Raw genomic sequence first — 13,040 nt, 5'->3', positions numbered from 1 at the left:
AGTGTTTTATTTACCTTATTTGTCTTTATCTTCACTGCTGTAACAATGTAAATGTACCCCCTGTGGGACGATTAAAGGTTTTTTGATTCTGAAAACACAATCAAAGTGACATTGGATACCATATAAAAATTCTGCGAGATGTATTAACTATCCTAACCATGTTAACATATTTTAAGTGTGGGGTGGACGTCACGTAATTACATTTTTGAGGCAAGATTATTTTATACTTATATGATTTTAGGCTTTTCCATTGAACTATGCAAATATCTTGAATGCACAGATATCTTGAAATACGCAGATATTTGTGTGTACGCAGATATCTTGAAATACGCAAACACTCTCATAACTTTAGTTTCATCAAGTAATTTATGTATCAAACCTTTTCATAAATACCATTACCCTAGATGTTATTTACATACTAATATTCTTAAGTCGCGTTCTCCAAGGTTAGGCTTATCTCTTTTGTTAACTTTCTTAAAGACAGGATGACCCTCCTTGATGACAAATGTTCAATATATGGTACATTTTTTAAATGATCGCAAGTATTTAATGTTTCGTTTACTTTAAAGACTGCTCTTTAGTCCACTTAGCACCTTTAACTGAGCGCAAGCATCTTTTTCCATTGTATCCAAATGAGAACAGAGAGTTGAAAATGTTGTGTGTTGTGTTGCACTTTTCTTTCCGTACAGAAATTGTCCTCCTCACCCTAAAACTGTACCACTGACTGTTTGAGCTCATTCATTCAAAAGTGTGAGAGCAAGAAACTACTGGTTGTTTGTGCTGGTGAAATAACAATATCAAATACATATTAAGTAAGATTAAGTCAGACAAACAGATAATACAATTCAAGAGGCGATTGAGAGTCCATCATACAAAAGCGGTGAAGCCCTGCCATTGCATTTCGGCTAGGTAAACGTGTTATGTGGACATAAACTGTCCATTCATCAATCCACCCTTCTCGATGCCATCCAACAACCTAGTTAGTGATAAGTTACATGTTGGAATTATTACACTTAAAGCATCATCATTACTTACCACCAACTTGACTCCTTTTGCTTCTCTATATGAATTTCACACAAATGTCCCTTATTGGGAAATAATATCTCAACTGTGGTTAAGTTAATGTTTTAACATCTGTGTGTTTCTAGGTATTTTATCAGTACTCTCTCTGTCAAGTGAGAGTATGCTTTTGGCGTCAGAACTTCCAAAGGTTTCCTACGTAAAAGCCATTGACATCTGGCTCATTGCTTGTCTACTTTTTGGGTTTTCGTCACTGGTGGAATATGCTGTGGTACAGGTCAGTTCTTACACACACAAAAACACATACACATGCAGACAACTGTACATTAACATTACATCTGCGTGCCAATCACTTGGGTAGATCATACATTAGACAATGTGAAGTGTATTGAAGGTCTTCAACATCAATACCATTGTCTTCATACCACAAATAGATTCTCTGCCATTTGCTCCACTTCTCAATACACTTCAATATCAAAATGCCCAACTTTACAGCATATATATACATAATGACAGCCTCTATAGTAGGTTTAGATAGTTAGATTCCCCTTCTTATGCTCTTTTCCAGCATACAGATCTATGGTTAACGAGGGGAACACCCGCGGCGGTGTTAACATTTACATCAGTGATACTTGGTGTCAGGACCTTGTGATTGTCTGCAAACACTGGTCACCGCTGGCAGAGTTTATGGTGAAGTGCCGGCCTTTTTAACTGCAGAGGGAGTTTGCAGCCTTCCTGGTGGTCGCAGTTTACATCCCCCCCAGTTCCAGTAACAAGGACAGAGAGGCGGCACTCAGTGAACTGTACAGGGCCATCTCTGAGCTGCATATCACCATCACCTTGGACCTGGTTTACATCACCATCAAAGAAGCATTCAATGTTTCTCCCCTCCCCAACATCGGCCTCTCTGATCACCTCACTGTTCTGCTGAGACCAGCATACAGACCTCAGGTTAAATTCACCAAACTGGTTTCAAACGAGGTACGTGTGTGGTAAGAGCAGCACAGCTGCAACGCTTGGCCTTACTGCCATCAGACACATTTTCAATAAACACCCAGACCTGACAGCCAAATGTTCCAGCTACTCCACATCACCCTCATCGACTTCATCTTCAATAACCAACACTACCTCCAGCTATGCGGTTGTGCTATGGGCCGGAAGTAGGGTTAACCCATTCCGAGAACCAGCACCTTATCGTAGTGGAGAGGTTTGTGCGCCCCGATGAACCTGGGGGCTATGTTGTCTGGAACTTGTTGTTCCTGGTAGGGTTTCCCATGGCAAATTGGTCTCAGGTAAGGGGCCAGACTAAGATTGGTTCAAAAGACCTCATGAAAAACAAACTTGAAAGCGAGGATACCCGGCCCGGAGGAAGCCCGAGGTCCCCTTCTGGAGCCAGGCCCAGAAGGAGAACTCTTCATTGAGCGTCTGGTGGCCGGTTGGGCACAGCCCGAAAAAGCAACGTGGGCAACACCTCTGCTTCCCCGTCCCGGGGGCCCACCATCTACGGGAAACAGCGATGGGGTAGGGTGCGCTGCCAGAAGGGTGGCAGTGAAAGCAGAGGGTCTCGACGGACCAGACCCGGGCAGCAGAAGCTGGCTTTGGGGACGTGGAACGTCACCTCTATGGGGGGGAAGGAGCCGGAGCTTGTGCGGGAGGTGGAGCGTTACCAGTTGGATCTGGTGGGGCTCACCTCTCTGCACAGCATCGGCTCTGGAACCTTACTTCTTGATAGGGGTTGGACTCTATTCTTCTCCGCAGTTGCCCAAGTTGTGAGGAGCCGAGCGGGTGTGGGGATACTCACAAGCCCCCGGTTGAATGCCGCTTTGTTGGAGTTTACACCAGTGGACGAGAGGGTCGCCTTCCTAAGCCTGCGGGTTATGGGGGGGAAAACTGTGACTGTTATGTGTGCTTATGCACCAAACAGCAGTTCAGAGTATTTGGCCTTCTTGGAGACCCTGAAAAGAGTCCTGTATGGGGCTCTTGAAGGGGACTCGTGCACACGTGGGCAATGATGGAGGGGGATCAACTCCAATCTCACGGGGGGAAGTCACTGAGGTAGTTAAACAGCTCCACAGTGGTAAAGCCCCGGGGTCGGATGAGATCGGCCCAGAAATGCTGAAGGCTCTGGGTGTTGAGGGACTGTCATGGTTGACACGTCTCATCAACATTGCGTGGAAGTCGGAAACACAACCTAAGGAGTTGCAGACCGGGGTGGTGGTTCCCCTTTTTAAAAAGGGGGATCAGAGGGTGTGTGCCAATTACAGGGGCATCACATTACTCAGCCTCCCCGGGAAAGCTTACTCTTAGGTGCTGGAAAGGAAGGTCCGACCGATTGTCAAACCTCAAATTGAGGAGGAACAATGCGGATTTCGTCCTGGTCGTGGACCGATGGACCAGTATTTTACTCTCGCAAGGATCCTGGAGGGGGCCTAGGAGTATGTTCATCCGGTCTATATGTGCTTTGTGGATTTGGAGAAGGCGTATGACCGGGTTCCCAGGGAGATACTGTGGGAGGTGCTGCGGGAGTATGGGGTGAGGGGGTCTCTACTCAATGCCATTCAATCTCTGTACTCCCAAAGCGAGAGCTGTGTCCGGTTTTCGGTAGCACGTCGGACCATTTTCTGGTGAGGGTTGGCCTGCGCCAGGGCTGCGCTTTGTCACCAATCCTGTTTGCGATATTCGAAAGTACTATTTATTTCCAGCTGCTGTTTTGGATCCAATATGATTGAATGGATAATGTTGTGCCTAAAGGTCCGTACTTTTCACAGTCGACTACCCACTCTGATCAGACCAAGAGCAAAGAGAGGAATGTGCTACTGTTTGGAATGGATTTATTTGTTTTGAAGACATTGAATTCCTCAGGGAAGCTCTCCGATTTGGCCCTTTGCAGTCGATGCCTCTCTGAGTCTTTATAGCATTGGGCTATGTATGAGATGTAATCTGCCGCTCAATAGAACACATTCTTTGAATCATTTAGGAGAACGTTCAAGATCCTTTACTTGTACAGAAGATCAGGGGTTTCTGTGTCATTACTTCAATGCAGAACATCGATTTTCTGAGTTCCTCAACAGTCTTAAATTTAGCTTCCAGACTTGATCTAGCTGGCCAGCAATTGATGTTAAGTAAGAGGAGGGGCGGGCCTTGACTCCATCTGAGTTGCTGTGAAAGTAGAGTTTTGCCCTTAGTTTGCTCCTGTTTTCGTTAGTCTGGTCATGTTTTTCTTAAGTCTGAAAGTAGAGACGTGTCATAAAACATGCAAATGGGAGTCTGAGGTTGTTGTGTTTTGAATAGTGGGTGATAACTTTGGCATAAGACATTTGTTTAGGACTTGTCCCATGTAGTCCAGCAGATATGTGAAATATCTGAGAGAATTGTGCTTTTGATGATAAAAACATGAACTTTGACACACTGTGTATCTTCCTTAGAGCATGCCCTAAGGAAGATTTTTGGCTATAGGGCCATCGCATATCAGAATCAGAATCCCTTTATGCGTCCCACAGAGGGAGAGAGGTCCCTGCTTTAGTTCTTGTTGGAGAAAGCCTTGTTGGACAGCACAGAGGTCAGATGTTTCTTGTAGTTGGTCTCCAAGTTTGCGCACATCTCAGAAAGGATTTTGGTCTGCAGATCCTCTCAAAATCCTTAAGGTTTTGAGGCTGATGCTGGACAACTGGAAACTTCAGCTCCCTCCACAGATTTTCTATGGGATGGAGGTCCAGATACTAGGCCCCTCCATCACCTTAAAGGGTGATTAGCCACTCCTTAGTTGCCTTGGCCATATGTTTTGGGTCATTGTCATACCTATTCATGTCCCATTTTCAGTGTCCTGGATGAGGTGAGGAGGTTATCAGCCAATATTTTATGATATATGGCCCCCTCCAGCATCCCCTCGATGCAGTGAATCGCCCTGTCCCCTTAGCAGAGCAACACCCCTAAAGCATAATGTTTCCACCTCCATGCTTGACGCTGGGGATAGTGTTCTTGGGGTCATAGTCAGCATTGCTCTTCTTCCAAACATGACATTTGAAGTTGATGCCTAAGATCTGGATTCTGGTCTCATCTGACCACATGACCTTCTCATAAGCCTTCTCTGAATCATTCAGATGTTCACTGGCAGACTTCAGATGGCCTGTACATGTGACTTCTTGAGCAGGTACAGGCGCTGCACAATTTGAATCCATTACGGCGCAGTGTGTTACCCCTAGTTTTTTCTTGGTGACTGTAATCCCAGCTACTTTCAGATCATTAACAAGTCCCTCCGGTGTAGTTATTGGCTGACCTCTCACCTTTTTTAAGATCATTGATGGCCCCAGAGGTGAGATCTTAGATGGTGGAACCTCAGATTGAGTGTGATTGATGATCATTTTATGCTTCTTCCATTTTCTAATAATCAAACCAGTTGTCTCCTTCTCACCAAGCTGCTTGCTGGTGGTCTGGTCTTCTAACCCAGCCTTGTGCAGGTCTACAATATTATCCCTGATGTCCTTAGACATTAGTTCCACCATGAACACAAGACCTGTCTATGGTCTGGCCCTGGGTGGAGAGGTTGTAATCTGATTTATTGACTGTGGACAGGTGTCTTTTATCAAGGTAAAGAGTTGATATTAGGAGTACTTTCTTAAGACTTATTTAACCAGTCTGTGGGAGCAAGAATTCGTATTGGATGCAAGGGGATCAAATACTTGTTTCACACAATTAAACGCAAAACAATTTATATCTTATTTCTATGTACATTTCTGGATTTTTTTTTGATATTCTGTCTCTTACTGTTAAAATAAACCTAGTCGTCACCTGGGGATGTTAGTTCAGGGGCTTCAAATATCATCTGTCCCCAACAGTGACCAGCCTGGAATGCAGCTCAATTTGTGTGCTGAATCAATGCTGCTTGTGTTGGGGGGAGTCCGTCAATTGTTCTCCCATTCTGGGTGAAGATCTGCTTGTGAGTCTGATTGACTAACTCCTGGCTGCTAGTGCGATCATACAGCAATACCACAAATCGCTCCATCCACTCTTGTATACGGAGTCTGGGGTAGCAGCCAAGGCACAGAAGGTTATAGTGACTCCATCAAATGTCATCCATATATCCCACGCCATCTTCTTGCCCCTGCCACCAAAAGACGACACTGTGTCACATCCAGTAAATGTATGGAGCTATGCATCGATCTGGACCAAGTGAACTCGCCATCTCATGAGCTGCTAAATGCTGGAAACTCTTCCCAGCTCCAAAGGCAACCCACAGCTCAGTGATGTTGAGGGATTGTGATTGACAGTACCACCACATCCGTGTCAATTGTGCGTATGGACACCTTGCTATACCCTTCCTTCACAGCATCCCCTAGGTGCAGTGGGATGCAGGTATCAGCCTCTCCATGTGTGCATGGTGCAAGACCTGATATATCTTGAGGTTGAGTGCAAAGGACTTCAGCATGATGGGTACTGATTATGTGTTTGCCAGTGTTGAGGGCAGTCACACTCGTTGCCAGGAAGGAGAACATTTCAGCATTGTTGTCATCAATGCGCAAAAACTCTGGCCAGTTTCCAGGAAAGACCTTGGATGGCTCTACGCGTCTACGAACTACCTTCCCTCTCTAGCTGCGTGTTTCAGCCTTCAGACAAATAGTCATCCCACTTGACATTGAATCTGCTGACATGCTCCAGCTGAGACAGGATGTATGGTGAGAACACTTTCTGCGCATACTTAAAAAACGTCTTAGCAGCACCAGGCTGTAGCATGTTCACAAGAGCAGCCCTATCAAGAATGATGACCTGTACTGTGTGGTGGGATGCATTCTCTTGTAGAGAAATCAGGTCCTCCAAACAAGCCACCAAGTCTGACTTTGTACCAGTTCTCAGTTTGCACATTTGTGACAATGATGATAGAGATGCCTGGTTTCATGCTCAAAAAACTCATCCAGACTTCCATCACATATCTGTGATGCAATGTACAGCCTGAACAACAGAGAAGAGTCATTCTTCAGAGATGAGAGCTGTTGTTGGGACCTGGACTTCTCTCGGACTGGAGGCCGGCTGGATAGAGGGAGGTTTTTCCTTTTGATGACATCTTTGATGACTTTGTCTGTTCGACCAGGTGGTTACTGACATAAATGTCATACTGGTCCTGTCCAAGTTGCTCAATCTGGTTCAGAGTGTCAATAACTGATGCATCTAGCTCTGGCTAGATGAACTGCCTCACATGAATGTCAGTTTGAATGTTGCTGCACTGTGCAAATCATCTCCTGCTGCAGGTTTGCTACAGAAGAAGCATACCTCTGTTGAATTATGTTCATGTCCACTGCTCTTACGGATGAACTTGTGGGTGTCTGGATCATCTTCATGGGGCATTTTCCTCTTTTCAGCCCTCTGAAGTTTTGTTTTGTTGTACTGCAGTCTGCATGTGTCATGCCATTTGGCTTTGTGAAGCAAGAATGCTGCCTCAATGCCCTGACCCTCATCCAGTTGTGACAATTTTAGTGTTTTTGGCAGGCAGCTGATCTAATGGATAATTCTAGTAAATAGCATTTCACCGCTAAAACAGACGAGTAGAGGATAAATAATACATGTTTTTAATGTTTGTTTGTTTATAATAGGCTTCTTATTTAAAAATCAGGACACATCAACTGCATAACTGCCAATCCTGAGGTTGTTAAAAAACAATATTGGCCGATATATCAGCCAAACTGATATATTTAATGTTATTTAGTTCTCTGAATGCCAGATATATGTTGTTAATTAGTTTCTAGCATATTGTAAACAGTACCACTACATTCCTCATCCTTGAAATTGAATGATTAACCACCAGAATCAAGATCCTAGGTGGTCTAGATCCTAAGCTACTGGTAAAATAATCACCAATGGCTAAATATGCAATTGCCCTATAGCCAAAAATCTTCCTTAGGGCATGCTCTAACAGTGTGTCGAAGTTCATGTATGTATCATTAAAAGCACAATTCATTGACATATCTGCTGGACTAATGTATTTAAAGGAGCATTCAAAAACAATCCTGTGTTTGTTGTTGTGTTAAGGGTCAGTTTCATTGGGGGCTTAGTTAGAGGCCACTAGCTGAAATGGAAACAACAGTATTTGTGGCCAAAGGCCCTGATGGACCACCGCCACCTGCCAGACGGGAGCGGGTCAAACTTTGTCCAGGATGGAAGGGGTCAGCTACAATCTATTCTGCCCACCTCAGGGTCCTGGAGGCGTGCATGTTGTGGAGAGATGGCATATTGAAGCCAATGACCTATTACAAAGAACAGATTATACGCTACATTCTGCCCTTGTCCTTGGCTGTAGTTGCAGCATACCAGATGGTGATGGAGAAGGTGACATGGAACCAATAATGGAAGTGTAGACGTTCTCTGTCATTGTCTTCAGCAGGTTGAACTGAACATCCTCTGCTAGGCTTCTTTTTTTTTTTTAGGGAGCTGATGCTCTGCTCCAACTTGAGGTTCTGGGTGATGATATTGCCCAAGCATTGCTTTACATTAGCAATGCTTGCTAATGTAAACAATGTCCAAATTACTTCCAAAACACTTGCTGCATTGTTTCTGATACAGCACATAGCTTGACATGTTCTTTATTCAGTGTTTACAGCTAGAACAGTGACATTATATGTATTATATATAACAACTTTTCTCTAAGTCCCTCCTGCTGAATACACAGACACACAACTGGGGAGGGGTGTCAGCTGGCCGACAGTATATTGAGGACGATAGGTTGGGACTTATCACGTCGGCGGGACCAATGTAAAGCCAGCCCACATTTGCCTTATTACGTCATAAGGACAGCAAATCTGGATCAGCTCGTTCGTACCCCCATTTTTAGAGATGTAGGTAGGAAGAAAAGAGAGAGGGTTGTATTTTCTGACACGTTGTGAGTCTACTTACACACCAGGGACACATATTTATATATAAAAGATGTCAAAAAAAGTGCATTTTGCATAATAGGGTACCTTTAAAACATAAAAACAAATCAGTTGTGTAAAAACTACTTTGATTACCATTTTAAAGTAAAACGACTTTACTTTAGTGCCTCATGGGGGGTTAAGTTGAACCACGGGCTTAATTTACCCCACATCATTAGGCTCCCTTTGACCCACAGATATTTTTGGGGAAAAATAGCTTAATCATTCATGCCAATATTTAGATAAATGATTCACATGGTTGTACAGCTTGCTTAATAACCAACATGTATGATACATTTTTTTAGACCTGGATACATCTGCTTTCACAGAACAGTAATTATACCTGACATGTTGAAAATTTACTTTTACGAGCAGAACATGGTTTATTAAAAAATGAAAACATATTTACCACTTTACCATGTGCTTCTCTCCGTTACAGCCAAATAGAAATGAAAGGTGTATTCTGAATTTATGGTCACTGTTAAGAATATTCTTTGTTTGAGGACCCAGAGTTGGTCTTAAATAGACCAAGAAGCTTCTCTGTAAAGTATAACAATATGTATTAACATAAAGGCGTAAAGGCGAGTCCAGGGCACATTCTGCTTCGCCCTCTTATGACGTCACCATCGCCATCTGATAACGTTGTCATGACGTTTCTCTTTATGATTTTATTATGCAATTCTTCTGAGGTTTATTGGTTATTACACACGTAATAGTATTATTGCAGCATCAATGAGTGAGACTTAGAGGTGGTGTGTTTAGTATGTAAATCCACGAGTCATTCTCCGTCCACTCATATATACGATAGACTATTAGCCACCTGCTACTGTGAGGCTAAAACAATTAACATCCAGTGCGACCGGAAGAACACAATGTGGTCCATCAGGAAACAGTGAATTATGTAATTTAATGTTCTGTTTCAATAAATTGATTATTCACATTAACACGTGACAAAAAATGTGCATAGTTAACTAGATAAGTGGGTGGGTCAATTTACCCACTGGCTCATCTTAACCCACTCTCCCCCTACAGGATTGACACAAGAGTCATACAGGGTGGCAGGTGGGAATGCATTCTTCCATTGATCTGAAACCAAGTTAACCCCTCTTTATTTTCAACTCTCTCCTTCTTTCCCTCCCTCCCTCTGCCTGCCTCTCCTTCTCTTTTTAGGTGATGCTAAACAGTCCCAAACGAATTGAGGAAGAGAAAGCCAAAATGGCCGCAAAGGAGATAGCTCTGCAAGAGAAAGAAGGAAAAAAGCCTTCAAATAAAACAAACAATACAGTAAATGGAACTGGTGGAACACCTATACATGTCAACACTCTGCAGGTAAACACAACTATGTTTCTGCCTCATGCATTATTTGTAGTAGGTATCATATTCATCCTTAAGAATGATATTATCTGAGTAAACTACATACCATCTCAAAAACCCTAATAACCTGAGCAATGACAGTTCAGAGTGCAGCAAATAGAACAAAGTTGTCAAAGAAGCAGTGGAGCCAAGAACACAATGTTACTAAAACGGGACCACACATATATCAGGCAACATTAACCAGGAATATGTGTTTCATTTTGAACAGCGGCAAATGTCGTTTTTCTGTGTTTTTGTATACAAGCTATCAGGTTTAACACTAGATTCGCCCTGTGTTTTTTGAATACACATAACTCTGTTAATATAAAACCCACACATCTCAAAATGTGTATATTTATCATCTAGTGAATTTTGGGGTTTGTGGGATTATGAGAAAAAAAGCATTTATCACTAGAACCAAACAGGGTCATTTTGACCCCTCATGTAAACAAATACCAAAACCCAGTTGCCTAGCAAAGTTAATTGTTAAGGTGTCTTTCGATATGCAGGAATTCATATTATTATCTAGAACTACCTAGATCTAATCGATATGGACAAAAATGAGACTGAAGTATATTCGGACACAAGAGAGAAAGATCAGTTAACACGTTATCTTTTCAGACTGTCACAAGTTAGATCTTAGTGAAAAAATGCAGCTAAAATATAAATATATCAAATAATATGAAACTATACAGTATAAACAGAAAATGCCACAATGAAAGCAACAACCACTTGATGGTGATCAATTTGACATGGACTGTATAATAAACATGCCACCATCTATGAAATACGACACACTTTTTGCTGTGGGACGATGTCAAACGTACATTAGAACTGAACAAAATATTCATTACTGGGGAAATATACATCAGGGGATGTTGCTTGTGTGGTAATCAGACAGTGGATTACAACATTTAAGCGGGACCTGCCCTTAGTAAACAGTAGGCTAAATAGTGGTGGAGCAGCGGCATACCACTCAAATACTCAGCAAAAGCTGCTGAATTATAGTGGCAAACTAATTGCCATGTCACTCTGGAGGACAGTATAAAGATGGAAAAGTTTTTTCTGCAATTCATCTGACCTTATAAGAAAAAGAGAAACATGAGCATAGCTCCAACGCAATTCGGCATTGTTTTTGTTATTTACGCTGGCATTGCTGAGACATGCAGTGAAGTGAACATCGCCTACAGGGCTCTCTTTTGTGAAAAAGCAAACTTGTTTGCAGTTGTTTTGACTAATGCAACAATTGTCAAACAAACTAGCACCAGCACAGTCCTAAAACGGAACTCATTTAAGTGGAAAAGGGGTATTTGACTCAGTATAAGGGCTAAGCTTTTTTGATTATACATATATATGATATATATATATTTTTATATTAGTAGGGGATTAATTTTTCCTTTCCTTGATAAAGACAAAAATACCACTGTTACCATTTGAGTTTTTCGTGAAATACTTCAATCCATTCATGACAATAATATATTACTGAATTAAGTTCGTTTCTGTCTTTTAGGTTGTGGAAACTCGCTGTAAGAAAGTTTGCACCTCCAAGTCGGACCTTCGCTCCAATGACTTCAGTATTGTGGGATCTTTACCTCGGGACTTTGAACTTTCCAATTTTGACTGTTATGGTAAACCTGTTGAAGTGTCAGGGGCCCTAAAGTCACAGAACAAAGCCAACAAGAAACCAGCTCCACCCAAGCCTGTCATACCTGCTGCGGCCAAACGCATTGACCTATATGCAAGAGCCCTCTTTCCTTTCTCGTTCCTCTTCTTTAATGTTGTTTACTGGTCTGTCTATCTGTGAGAGGAAAAAGTTTGGGGAAAATAAAGGGATTTGTTAACTGTAGTTTGTTACCATAATGTTATTTAAACTATATCGACCTTACAAATTAACTTACCTAACTATATACATTTACAATTCAGAGCCATCTTTGCAGAGCTGTTAACACTGCTGTGGTTGTTGGGACAAACTTTAAATCAACGCTACTACAAAACCTTGAGGCTGTTGGCTGGAATTCCTCTCAAACCCAGGCATTAAGTTGGCACTGCATGTTGTCTCTTACTGATACAGCTCCTTATGTTTGACAAACCCTGCTTTGCACACACCAATACTACTATGCTTCCCATTAGATATACATGCTTCTTCATGAAGAAAATAATATTTGTAACAGTTGATGTTAAAAATATAGAAATCAAAAGTGAGACACACAAATTAAGTAAGACATTACAACATAAATGTAAGAATATGCAAAGAATAAAGGAATAAATATATTGTAAAGTAAGTGACCTGAGATCTTTGTTATTTCATCATGTCAATTGTATAATCGGGGTTAATTTTGAAGTCAGCAGCTTCTGGCAGCGACTTGATATCAGAGAGCCTGCCCTTGGACACCCGTGCTTTACAGACCCCTGGTGATTGATGTGGCTACAAAGCCTCTGCAGCCGACTTCCACTCGGTGCACCTGTGTTTTCCAGCCCTACTGTACTGCCTAAGCTGCTATATCCTAGTACTCAGTACACCATTCGTAAGCGTTGTCCTGAGATTGGTTATAAGGATCTCCGGCGGGAGTGTGAGCTTCTAACCTAGGTCCACTTGCAAATCCCAGTCTTGATGCAATTATTTCTAAATTCCTTTTCTCTGACATGCTTCAGAGTTTGGTGAGCACATAAAAATGACTGAATGCTGCTGAATGGGCCAATTATTACAAGAGCAGTTCCTCAGCAGCTTATTGCTGGACCCAATTGCTACACTGTGTATGAGGTAATTTA

The 13,040-nt window shown here is 42.3% G+C and overlaps 1 protein-coding gene across 2 annotated transcripts in view; it reads left to right on the top strand.

Moving 5' to 3' along the window:
* LOC134864788 (glycine receptor subunit beta-like) overlaps positions 1–12,743 on the top strand; it is a 151,915-nt gene extending 139,172 nt beyond the window's left edge. Inside the window, exons 9-11 of one of the 2 annotated variants that reach the window (XM_063884031.1) lie at positions 1,149–1,297; positions 10,089–10,247; positions 11,782–12,743. In XM_063884031.1, the coding sequence (XP_063740101.1) occupies positions 1,149–1,297; positions 10,089–10,247; positions 11,782–12,075 (602 nt within the window). In that variant the 3' untranslated portion in view covers positions 12,076–12,743. The remainder of the gene's footprint in view (positions 1–1,148; positions 1,298–10,088; positions 10,248–11,781) is intronic. The other variant, XM_063884032.1, reaches the window with a different exon arrangement.
* Positions 12,744–13,040: the final 297 nt, after the last annotated feature.

Source organism: Eleginops maclovinus, chromosome 5 (genome assembly GCF_036324505.1).
Source record: "Eleginops maclovinus isolate JMC-PN-2008 ecotype Puerto Natales chromosome 5, JC_Emac_rtc_rv5, whole genome shotgun sequence".
NCBI classification, from domain to species: Eukaryota; Metazoa; Chordata; class Actinopteri; order Perciformes; family Eleginopidae; genus Eleginops; species Eleginops maclovinus.
This window is presented reverse-complemented; position numbering and strand designations above follow the sequence as displayed.